Below are 13134 nucleotides of genomic sequence, written 5' to 3'. Positions count from 1 at the left end.
TCAAATATTATCTCGTTGCAGTGCAAGGTATAAAGGCTTCAGTCATTTTGGAGTGTTGTCATGAAATAAAAATGCTATCTCATGTTCTTTGTGAAAGCATACAAAAGTTGTGGTTAGTGTTTGTTAAACCATATGATTTGCATCTTTTGTATCAGTAGATCTCATGAGAAGAAAGACGTGTCAATGCAGCGACGAAAAGATGAAATTATTAAAATTCTTAACGTAGGATAAATGAAAATTGAAATGGAAGAAAGTATATAACATTCATATATTTTAAGTAGTCAGTGCATAATGTTCTGTACTATTTGAAGAACTGTTCCTTGGGAACAGTTAAGACAACTGTGAACTTTATTCCATTACAGTTAGGTTTTAGATGCAGTTTAAAGAAATTAAATTAGGAATAAAAATACAAAAAATTCTTCACCATGTGAATAATATGAATGTTTAGACACATCTTAGAATGTGTAGCTTTTAGAGGACAGAATGTTCGGCTATATCACAACCCCAGCTGTGCCAGTAGCTAGTGATCAATATATTGGATTGTCATCACTAACTTGAGATTGCTCCACTTCTCTGAACTTTCACTTATGCTTTATTACTGTACAGGATTAATTTAGTAAGCTCTCTCTGTAATCACTCATAATGGTTTAACTCTTATTTTAAGTTTATGCTTTAATTTGATTTGCACACAAGAATACTTTGCTTTTACACATTTGTAAAATAGTTCTGGTTTTCCTAAGATACTGTATGTTTTTAATAACTTGAAGGCTGAGGTTAAAACCTGGAAGGAAATATCATGGTAGAGTCCAAAAAATTGATATGTTTCAAATAACTAGTTTTAATTTATATATTTATTTGCAAAAGACTTTACAAGTTAGCAAGGCACCAGTGCAGAACTTGTTGCAGTCGTAGAAAACTGAATTGTTGGTCTTTGACTGGAAATCACATGTAAATAGGAAAATTTATACACTTATTATGATATAATACACTGAATGAGCTTGCCTTGAAAGGGAATAATGTGTATTTTCATAATTTATCACAGGCACTGACAGTAAATATGACCTTACTTGGATTTTATTACTTTCATCATTGTCTTTCATGACTTGCCCTTGTTTGTGAGAATGGGATATCCTCTTGACACTATTTCACTAATTTTCATAATTGTTTGTTGTCAGCCTCACTGCTGTGTTGCTCAGCCACCCCCTATTGCTGTCCTTTCGCTTCTTCCTTTGTTTTCCTTTCATTTTCATCGTTTCCTTACATGTCCTTTATAGACAGGTGCCAATTCTTGTATATAGGAAAATCTTCCAATTTTAACTTCATGGTTTCCCCCAGCAACAAATGTTCCTTTCCACAGTGTTTTAGTAAGCACTCATCATTGTCACTTTAACAGGTTCAATACTTAGTAGAAGCATCATGTTGTTATTCGTCACTTTCTTGGGATCAAAATAATGTGGCAGTTTTCCAGGTTCAAGTAGTATACCTATCTGAAGACCCCCCCACATTATTTTTAGGTGTTGGGATCTAGTGGTATTTGTACAGCATGGACACTGTCTTAATGAAGTGTGACAAGTGCACCCAAATAACCAGGATTTAGCCAGCCTTAATGTTCAAAAAGGATGTATAATCACTGTTAAATTTTCTTCTATTACAGTATAGTTCTGAAATGCATACTGGAATGTGAAATCTATCAACTGTGTTATTTTTCACAAGCTAGAATAAATTGGATTAGGTCTTCTTCCTTGAGTTGTTTTAGATGCTGAAGACCCCAGTTGCAGTTGCATCAGTTGTGCTCGACACAGAGAGACACTTACAGGTGCTATGGAATGTGAATGTTGTTTGTCTCTTCAGAATTTGTCTAACTATGTAGTCAAGTAAGGGGAAATTAGGGACTACAATAATTTTCCTTTTGGATTCTGTTAGCAATGAAGACCCCCATTCAATATATAGTTTTTGCTAGCGTATTGTGTATGTACTAGCAATGAGGTTATTGCGCCCTATACATATGTCCTTTGATTGATAATGACTGGACAAGATACTGAGTCACTCACTCTTAATCATCTAGAAATAAGACCTTCAATGAGCAGGCACTGAGCTTTTCTTAGATTCCACATACCTGTGAGCCAAAACCAGGCCACACCAGAACTGTTTGTTGCTTCTTCCAGGACATAACTACGCCCTGCTTGGTCACTGATCAGGACATCCCTCTAGTTTTAGAGCCAGCAGGAGATCCAAAAAGCAAGGTAATTTTTACTTTGGCTGCAACATAGGCTCGGAACTTTCAAATCAGCTGTTCCTTCCCTAGGATAGAAAAGACTACCTGCCCTGGTGTGGCCATTTCCTTTTCCTTTCCTGGCCTTTTTTTCAAGTCATAGTTCAAGGCTTTCTCCTTTAAACATTACCTTTGCAAATTCCCTTTCCAAATGATTCCTTTGCAAATTTCCCACTTACACATTTGTAGTCTGCCTCTGTACACATGGTTAGACCTAATTAATCCACATCAATTCAAATAATCAATTTTCACTTGGTTTGATGAAAACTTAAATGAAACATATACAAGAATGAAACAAACTTTTTGAATTTAACCTACTGCTAAAATGTTTGAGATAACCATATGCTTGGTTATATGGGTTATACGAGACTCGGTTTCACCAGATTTGAGCAGTATCTTTTGATTGTTTCTGGTTTTGGTACAGATTAATAACAGATATTGAAATTAGAACTTTTTAAAGCCACTTATTTTAGAAATGTGCTAAAATAAGTTTGAAATTTTTTTCTTAGTTCACTCTTAACATTTCTACATTTACTTGAATGAAGAATATCTTTTTCACTGCTCTAACAACAAGAATTCCTTGTTTTGCAATTGGACAAGGTAAATAATATTCCACTCAAGTGGGTAGGTAGTTATGGCTGTGCATCACCCATAAATGTGCTGGTTTGTGACAGTAAATACTTTTCTTCAGAGATACATATCTGAAAATCAAGAATTGAGTATTGTAGTTAAAATCTCAAAGTTAATTATTATTTGGTGTAACTAATTTTAGTCTAATGGATTCTTCTTTTCTAACATATTTTCCTTACTGGACTCCCCTCTTGTATTCTAAGTAAAATTTCACTGGTTTCCTGTTGACTGCCTATCATACTTGGCTCGGTTCTTTTTCAAATTCTGCTGTGCCAATTTATATTGATACTGGAATGATGTCAGAGTGTTTGATATCTCCTTACTGTAAGTAATCCTCCATAATCTGTGAACCCTGTTGAGAGTTTCTCTTGTGCTCTGCATTGGCATGAGAATCTCTAGAGTATGTTAGAAAGGCAGAGGGAGGGAACCAACCTGAGCAGACCTCAAAATGGGAGAGGAAGGGGAAACTGAGAACCTGAGGTGGGAGAAAAAAAAGGATGTGAAAGTTGGGAGGAAAATATAGGTTATAGAATAGAAACTAGAGAAGGGTTTCTTAAGTCTTTTTGCTTAGTTCCGGTTTCCAACAATTCCTCTTTCATTTTCAGTATGCTATCCTTAACTCACATTTTCCAGGGAAGTATGTGTTCCTTCTTATCCATTCACCACCTTATTCTTTCCTATTCCTTTATCCTATCCAGAGCACTTCTTTCCATCTTCCTGATCACCCTGGTTTTTCTCTTCCCTTTCCAGTTCTTTGCATTATGATTCTCTGTGCACAGATGTATGACTGTGCTTTGCCTTTGCATTGTGTAAGTTCACTGACCACCTATGCATGACAGTTATTTATAATAACGTTACATTAATTTTATTTTAAAATGTTGAAGAAGTCACTAAGATCTCAGCAAGCTTGGTAAGGTTCTTAAAAATGACTTGACTTTCTATTTACCATTTTTGTGCCTTTTAAAGGTTTAAGCTCTTGAAACAGTAGTTTAGATGTGGGATATGAGCACTGCCATCATTTTGTAAAGGATATTTTGTTAGTACAAATTCAAACATTTCTAAAACATATCTCTTACTATGTGACTGCTATTCTTGTTTGAGCAACCTATGGTGGCCAGCAGAACCTCTTGTTCTACAAAAGCAGAAAGTATTCTTGAAAACAGCAATTGTCTTGAGAAATAGATGTAATTTTAAACAAGAGAGAGCTTTCTAGTTTTTGTAACATTGCTCCATAGAAAGGTATAGGCAAAGGCATGAAGCACTTTCTATAGCGAGAAGAAAGTAAAGAGATTTATTTACATAACAAAAGGAGAAATGAATCACCTTTTACCTTGTAATTGGAAAGTGTCTTACAGATTTAACTAGTGTAAATTCCAACCTGTGAGATAATAACCTCTTAAACATGAACTTATGCTTCACTACTGTGATCTAGCTAGCTCTAATTAAAGTGTAGAGCTAGTGTTCACTAGCTCTAATTAAAGTGTACCTGATGCACTTATTTCTGTGATCAATTCCACATAATTTATAGAGCAATTTGTCCACAAGAGGATGTACACTTTAACGTGGTCAAATAGCCAGTTACTTTGATTTTAATCTTTAAAATCTGAAAAAAATGACCAAGTCACATGACAGAATAACACCAAATACTTTCTGTTCTAGTATTTGTTAGTTTTATCAGAAGTCTTTTTTAAAATAATATAGATATGCTAGTGCTTTAAGATTGTGGCTTTGGCCCTTCTCACTACCTTTAGAATACCATCCTCTATTATTCAGGAGATGTAATGAAACGCTTAGGGTCTTAGGCTTTAGCATATGCAGCTTAGCTTTTTCTGTTGATTGCTGATATACTGACTTCTAATGGAACTGAGAAAATTAAAACAAACTTTTTTTTGGAAAGATTGTATTCTGTGAAACGAGCTTGATGTAGAATTTTTCCTTGCTCCTTTAGTTAAAGGATTTCTTGCATCCTTTTTAGTTAAATTAGAGCTCTGGTAGAACTTAAAGTGTCTGTATGCTATTAGTTGACAGTGAAAGGTCCTTGTCAGACTTTAGGTAGGTATTTACATCCTAGTAGATGCCAGACTACTTGTTTACGTCTAGTAATATAAATGGATGTTTTATAAGCAAGGTTATTTAAAAATAATAATAATAATAAATGTGTAAAATATTTGAGAGGTATGATATACTTCAATGAAGAAGGTGAATGTCATTTTACTGTAGGTTTTTTTGGTGGTGACGTGGTCCCTTATTGCTGAATATGTTTTGTAGGTTTTAAGTTTTAGACTGTAATAATGGTTTAGTAGTTTAAATTATTCATTTAAGTGTATTTTGAGGATTAAAAAGTAAACTACTAGCTATCAGAGTTTTTAAATCAATAAGTGAGTTTCAAATAGCTAGTGCTTCTCCATGAGTATTTGTCTCAGCTCTGTTTCTCAAGTATGCAATTGTTTAAGGTTTGTGATAAGTATTCATCATAATCTATTTTAAAAAAAAAAAGTTGAGATTGTAAGGATCATCACGATAAGAATGATTAATAAAAATGCAATAGGGGAAAGGAGTCTATTGAGAAAGAAAAGCAGTATTATATTTTTCATATAGAAGCAGATATTACTCTGTAAAAAGGGAACCAGTGTGCAGTTTTCTGAATAATAAGAAATGTCCAGTGATGTAACATTTTTTATTACAATTGTGATGCAAGAGAAATCTTTTATTCTGTTCTCATAGAGTAAAAGAGAAATGAGCTGAAGTTATACAGAGCTGATGTGGGAAAATTCATTAGCGTTTTTGTAAACTTTGCCTGTTTTCTTTTTTTCCATTTAGCCTAATACCCTTTATTGGTAAATATCCAGGATATGATTAATTGAAAGTTATTTCAGAAAAAATTAAGAACACTTGTTTTGTTTTTGCTAGAATGAAGACGTTGTGATTTATTGAATTTTTTTTGTAACTAATTTTTCAATGCATGTTTCTTGTCTAGCTGCTAAGGAAAAGGCATATAGGAAATGACATAGTTACCATTGTCTTCCAAGAGCCAGGAGCGCTTCCTTTTACTCCAAAAAATATTCGTTCCCACTTTCAACATGTATTTGTCATTGTCAAAGTGCATAATCCTTGTACTGAAAATGTGTGCTATAGGTGAGTAGAACCTTATAACTATTTAAGTTTGCTATTAAGAATGCAATGGAACTGCTTTTTCTAACAGTTTTGTACTTTCTAGAGATATGATGTATACAATTTTAAAATTTCTGCTTCATTTTCTATGAGTTTAAAACCCCAGTGTCTCTTGCACACATCTAAACTAATGGGGCACAGTCTGTAGACTTAGATGAGTGTGCAGAACTCTCTGTTGTTGATTCATGAGCACAAAAATGGGATATAACAATTTAGTGAAAATAAGATTTGCAGTCAGACTTGTGGAAATTAATTTAGAATATCATACATTTCTGTTTTTGAAGTAAGAAAGCGATTTAAAATAAAATACTTGAGAATGCTATTAATGTATATAAATTCCTGAGTATGACCATATGACACCAGGGTGAGTCATTGAGTTGAATGAGGAGTTTTGGGGGATTGTAACATCTCAAATTTCAGTTCACCTTAACTCACAGTTAAGTTATTGCATCATGAATTCTAGCAAGGTTACCTGAGCTGGAAGCCCATGGGAATTGTGCAAATAATGACAAGGACTTCAAGGACAGTGATACAGATTTAGCAGCTATGAATGTTATATTTTTTTTAGAATGAAATTCAAAGTACCTTGTGAGGTTGGATCATATTGCTTGTCATATCTTCTAAAACTTGGTTTTGTTTTAGTAGCTCTTTTGTGCTTACTATAACATGATGTATGTATTTCATAAGCTACATTTTTCTATTACTAAATTATATGTCTGTCATCCCAAATGTGAATGCATTTCAGTCAATCTAGTAGTAGTTGTACATAGTTTGCATGGTATTTTGAAATCCTGTTTACAGATAAAATACATTACATAGATATCAATTGCAGGTATAACTGAGTGTCAGTGAGGAAAAAGTATTTCCATTTTCTTTTACATCTTGCTGTGAACTGTCCCTATAAAGAATTGGAAGTGTTATGAAATTTTATAAATTTAAAATAGGCACCGTAAAGTAGTGCAAAATGCTCCTGTTATAGACGTGTTTTGCACTGATACTTTTTTGTCTGTATTTACACCTTATCTTTGCAAGATGTATAAGTATTGAAATAAAGTCTGTTTGTATTCATATTTTTTATAGTTCTAATGAAACCTAAAAATGATGGGTGGATTTAAATATTTTTTAAAAATCTTGCATCTCATTTGTATCTTGCAAAGGATTTTTAAACTTATTCCACTAAACAAAAGAGACGCTGACACCCTAAGACGTCAGCCTTGGTATTCTGTGTTTGTATGATATATTCACAATGTCTTTTATACGCTTAAAAGAAAAAAGCCATTTTTAAAACAGATGATCCAATGAGTTTTATTTGATGTATCTAAAATATCTGAAAACTGACATGTTAAAACTAAACATCTGTGTAACTGGGCTGCCACGGGTCACTGCTTATTTTCTGGGCTTTTTTTTTTTTTAAGGGTTTAACCATTGCATTTGCTTCGTCTTTCTAGTGTTGGTGTATCAAGATCAAAAGATGTACCTCCATTTGGTCCACCCATTCCCAAAGGAGTAACTTTCCCCAAGTCAGCAGTCTTTAGGGACTTTCTTTTAGCCAAAGTTATTAATGCTGAAAATGCAGCACATAAGTCGGAAAAATTTCGAGCCATGGCCACAAGGACACGTCAAGAATACTTGAAAGATCTGGCAGAAAACTTTGTTACCACAGCTACGGTGGATACTTCAGCAAAGTTTAGCTTCATTACTTTAGGTGCAAAAAAAAAGGAAAAAGTGAAACCAAGGAAAGATGCGCATTTATTCAGTGTTGGAGCAATTATGTGGAATGTGATCGCACGAGATTTTGGCCAGTCTGCTGACATTGAATGTCTCCTTGGAATCTCCAATGAATTTATCATGTTGATTGAAAAGGAATCAAAAAATGTTGTGTTTAACTGCTCCTGCAGAGATGTTATTGGATGGACGTCTGGATTAATGAGCATCAAAATATTTTATGAAAGAGGAGAATGTATTCTTCTGTCTGCAGCAGATAATTGTACTGAAGACATCAGGGAAATTGTTCAAAGACTCGAAGTAAGTACACTTTATAAATTGGAATCTCAAAAAATTTATGAAGAATTGTCTACATCTCCTTGGAGATACAATTTAAAATGTCATCTGTTTGTACTTCAGTACTGTTTTTAGTCTTCAGAGAGCATTAAAAACAGTAATCCTCACGCAGTATATGAGAAGTTATCAACCCATTTTTCAGGGATGAGAAAATGAATACCAATAATTTGATAGACTTTTCTGAGGCTATGGATGGATTCAATATTGAAATCAAGATTGAAAGACTAAGCTTTTCGTTTTCTCTTGCTGTAGCCTTTCTCAATTCAAACCTTTGTAGGTGGAAACATATCTTTATTTAAAAATACACAAAACCTTAATGTGTAAAATATATTCACTCTCACTTTTTATTCAAAAAAAAATGTGAATTTTAGAAAAAAATTGCCACAAGTGGTTCTGCTGATTTGTTTTGTCTACGCTGAGTAACTGCAGAAAGTGAAGAAAACTAGACCAATTAATAACAGTTTTTACAGCTGACTGGATAAAGATTTTCAGACACTTGTGACCATGTTAGCACACCTGTCCTGTAACTAACTATTCCAGTCAGTACAAATGAACTGACAGGAGCTCTAAAGTAAAACTGCTGATGCATCTAGATCATGTGGTTATGCTTTTCCCTTTGATTTTGATATAAGTGATGTAGATCATGTTGGTTTTGTTCATATTAGAGAAACTTGTTCTGAATGGAAATCATTTATGCTTACCACTTTCACACTGGAGAGCAGATGATGCTGCAGAGCCTCTGTAGTTCTACATCCACTTCTAGCACAGTGCAGTATCCTGCTCTAGTCTTTCTCTTCCAAAGTACTATTAACCATCAATGGATGAATGTCTAGACTCCTTTCCTCACTGTTATATTATTATTTCCATTGGGGTCTTCAGCTTCGCTTTCCTTGCACGGATAATTTTCTTCTGAAGAATAGCGTATGCTTAGTTCACTTCTATTACATATTGCTAAATAGACAATAAAAATTTCCACCTACTTAACGCAGGTGGAACAAAGGTTCAAATTTCTAGTGAAAACTTCTGCTGTCAGCAGCAATGACAATCATTTTTTGAAGACCTCCAGGTCTGGCAACTCAACAACTTCCCTGGGCAGCCTGTTCCAATACTTCACATCCCTTTCAGTGAATAAAGTTTTCCTAACAAACAACCAACAACAACAAAAAAACTCTTTTTCCTAAAAGTTAGTAATTTTTTAAAGTTGAATGCTCCTTATCTACATTTTGATATAGAAGCTCAGAGGTGACCGTAACAACCGCTCAAAAGTATTTAAAACTCTGATGCCACAATTCAGATGTATACTTTAAAACCCTTTTAAATGACTCAGAATACAGCTGACTTTTATCCAGATGAATAGGATACCTCTATGAATATCTAGATTAAGCAAAGATGTGAAAAGCTGCAGACTGATCTTGGTTTGAACCAAAAGAATAAGTTCTGGAGTAGAAAAAGCTGGGACTTACCGTTCTAGAGTCTGATCTGTACTGGGGAAGGAAAATCTGGTGATATAAAGTAGAGAGGAGGAAAAGTAAACTATAAATGAACTTGTCTGGCTGGGTTTTAAGACAGAAAAGGCAATGGATCTGAGCTTTAGGACAATATAGGATGGCTAAGAGAAGGATTAAATGAAAATGCTTAATGGATCTTTGGACATCAATCTGAGTAGGCTAAAGTTCAGTAGAAGCCTGTATGCTAAAAATACTCCTTGCCTTCTTCATAGGATTTAGAGGATATCTGTCTTTTAATTTCATCTGTGTTGAGTGCATTCAGAGAAGCCATCTCTTAGTTCATGCACAGCCATATGTTCAGAGAAATAGCAACCAAGTATGCAGAATGACCTATTTTGAAGTGGAGCAGTGCTATGTTTTGTGTGACATTACTATGTAATATGTCACGTCACATTTTAGGGGATGTGCTTGTGGAGGGCTTGATCTCCTGGAATCCTTTTTACCTTTGCTTTGGGACTAGCTTAATCTATGGCAAGAATGTTCATCTTTCTTCTCTTATAACTTTCAATTATTTAACTCAAAGGTGATGTTCTGACTGCTCTGTGTTGGGGAAATCCATATTCCTTGGCTGTTGCATTTATTCTGCAATGTTCTGTGGTTGTTTCGTAACAACAGAGAGGTGTCTGCCTCCTTCCCTCCATAAAGAAAAGGAAAAAAAAAAGTTGTGTGCTTTTGAAAGGATAGAATAAGGATAAAATTCCACTCCCGGCTCTTATTAGAGTGTTCTTCTTTTCACTGTGTGACTAAGTTTTGCATATATTTTGGAAATTTGTGACAAAAATTTAAGGAAACTAATGAAGAGTTTAAAATTTTCATTTTCTCAGGTTAAAAGCATGAGCGTGGGCCAGCTCCCTCAGATCAGCAACCTTACAGTAGCTCATACATAGCCTTGTACTGGCTTTGTGACGCCAGTGGAATATGAGAGTAACTCATGAATTTCAAGTGCAGCTTGAAAGTTGCACTAGAACTTGGTCACCTGAACCTGGCAAAGTATCCCAGCATATAGACTGTTGTAAGATTATGGTTTAGAGGGCAAAACCGTTGAGGTTTTGTTACATTATATATAAAAATGAGCCTGCTTATCAAAATCTGAATTTGAGGGTTTTTGGCTAGTCTATGTAGTGACAATTAATTTTAATTGAATATGAAGAAACTTGATCTTGTTTTTAACTTTCCCAGTGACGTTAAAAATCTTATCCCATTTCAGTGATGTCCACGTGCAGAGGTAGTAGCAGTTAGGAACCTGACTACAAGTGAAAATAAATCAAAATGGTCTTCATTGTTAAAGTCTGTAGAAGATGCTGCTAGAGCTGAAGCATTTCACTCAATTTGGCTCATGTTATATCTCAAGCTTAATACTGTCTAATACTGAAGAAGAAATGCCTGCACACCTGCAGTCAGTCAGCCTACAAGAATGAAGTATCTGACAGGATAGCATTTTGCTTGCTTTGTGTTTTGAAGCAAAAGCAGCTGTTAAGTTTTCAATAAGATATAAATGGTGTTGTGTTAATGGGGGGGGAGGGGGGAATTTAACACAGGACAGCTGCTTGCTTTGGGGTTGTAAGATTTTAATATTGTGAAGTGTTCTGTTCCCTTTGTTTTATGCAGAAACCTTCAACTACAAATGTCAAAATTATTATTAACATTAGTATATTGAAGATAATAAATGCCAAGCCATAAATGGCTTTACAAGGTTTGAAAAGTGACGTTTGTCTGTCCAAAGAAATGAATGTCCTAACAATCTGATACTTCTTTATAGATAGTGACCAGAGGATGTGAAACCACAGAAATGACCCTTCGGAGGAATGGGTTGGGCCAGCTTGGATTCCACGTGAACTTTGAAGGGATAGTGGCGGATGTGGAGCCCTTTGGTTTTGCATGGAAAGCAGGCCTAAGGCAAGGGAGCCGCCTGGTTGAAATCTGTAAAGTGGCTGTGGCAACTTTAACTCATGAACAAATGATTGACCTTTTACGCACATCAGTGACAGTAAAAGTGGTGATTATTCAGCCACACGAGGATGGAGCACCTAGAAGGTAACAAGCAACAGTCCTCAATGTGACATTTTGCATCCACAGTTTACATGATTGTTTTTGTTTGTTTGTTTTTTGTGACTGTGAGGAAGTTGACATTGTCTGTCATGTTTGGTGGTAATAGTATTGGAGTTCTTAAAGCAATTTTTTTTCCCAAATCCTTATTGGCTTGTAATAGATTAAATTCCTTACAGGTTCCCATTTAAAGGGAAATCTAGCTGATATGCTAGAATGAAGCTGATATGACTACTTTCCTTCCACAGGATAATTTTATATTTTAATACTAATTTCGGAAATTTTGAATCCTCTGAAAACTGTACCTTTTATTTCCTTGAAGCTTCTCTGACTCCTGTCCTATGGGAAAGGATGATGATGATTACTTATTATTATGCATTACTATTGTATTATTATTTTAATTTCTTACATCAAAATTTTAGCACAAGTAGGGAAATAGGGAAAATACTGTGTTCTGGACATACACAGTGCCAGGTCTTAACTGTCCTCCTTATTTTCTGTAGATATGTAATTTATTCATATAAAAAACTAAATTGCATCAATGAAATCATCAGTTAAAGCAAAAAAAAAAATATTGCTGCAACATGAAATAGATGATCACACATTCCGGGGAAGGGTGTAGTAGAGGTTATTACAGTGACTGTACAGTTGTTTTCATGGATGAAATGCAATGTTCTGTTGTCAGTATTCCTTTTTTTCTGTGACAAAGATTTTTGCTCTTCTCTCCATTTTGATTATTACTGAGGTAGATGAATAGGTAAAATTCTAAAACTTTACAGTAATAAGTTTTTCTCACACTTTTTCTGGGCATTTTTAAATTGGCTAATCCTTAATGAGAACTGTACTACAGTAAATCGAATTACTTGTCTACTTGTAAAAGGCCATCTTTAAATCTCTTGTTGATTTTTAATTTAACAGAAAAAAAAACATTAGATGTGTTGCTTTTGGCAAGACAACAAGCCATGAAATTTTACATAGCATGCAGCTCTGTGAAGTTGGTGCCAGCTGTACACGAATACTGCTTAATTGGTGGCAATTCTCCAAGTAGTCATTGGTCTGATGAATGACACAAAAGTGCCCTTCCCTGCCTCAACCTGCATGTTGAAGCATTGGTTTCCTTTCTAAAGTAAATGTGTGTGAATATAGAATACTACCGTTTTGCTTAGTTGGATAGAATGTGCAATTAAGCGTCTCTTTGCTTAGCTTTGCTATTCTCACCATCTGCTTCTGGGTATGAATTTTCACTGACTTGTTTGGTATACATTTCCAAGCTGTTTACAGAATATGAGCCTAATGAGCCGATCCTATTGTATTGAAGGTAAAATGTGTACTTTATAGTCCCTGATAGAAAAATACATACTGTATAAATTGTTTATATCTTCTTAGATATGTTTTTAGAAATGAAATGTTAAAATCCCAAATCAGTGTAAGATAAATGGCACTCAG

General features: G+C 34.6%; 1 protein-coding gene across 4 annotated transcripts in view; it reads left to right on the top strand.

The window, feature by feature from the left end:
* The window catches only part of SIPA1L2 (signal induced proliferation associated 1 like 2), a 143167-nt gene that overhangs the window by 76373 nt on the left and 53660 nt on the right, over positions 1-13134 (top strand). For all 4 annotated transcript variants that reach the window (XM_035561339.2, XM_035561316.2, XM_050709908.1 and 1 more), the window contains 3 exons: positions 5880-6037; positions 7522-8098; positions 11402-11676. In XM_035561339.2, the coding sequence (XP_035417232.1) occupies positions 5880-6037; positions 7522-8098; positions 11402-11676 (1010 nt within the window). The remainder of the gene's footprint in view (positions 1-5879; positions 6038-7521; positions 8099-11401; positions 11677-13134) is intronic.

The sequence above is a fragment of the Cygnus atratus genome, chromosome 3 (assembly GCF_013377495.2).
Source record: "Cygnus atratus isolate AKBS03 ecotype Queensland, Australia chromosome 3, CAtr_DNAZoo_HiC_assembly, whole genome shotgun sequence".
Classification (NCBI taxonomy): Eukaryota; Metazoa; Chordata; class Aves; order Anseriformes; family Anatidae; genus Cygnus; species Cygnus atratus.
This window is presented reverse-complemented; position numbering and strand designations above follow the sequence as displayed.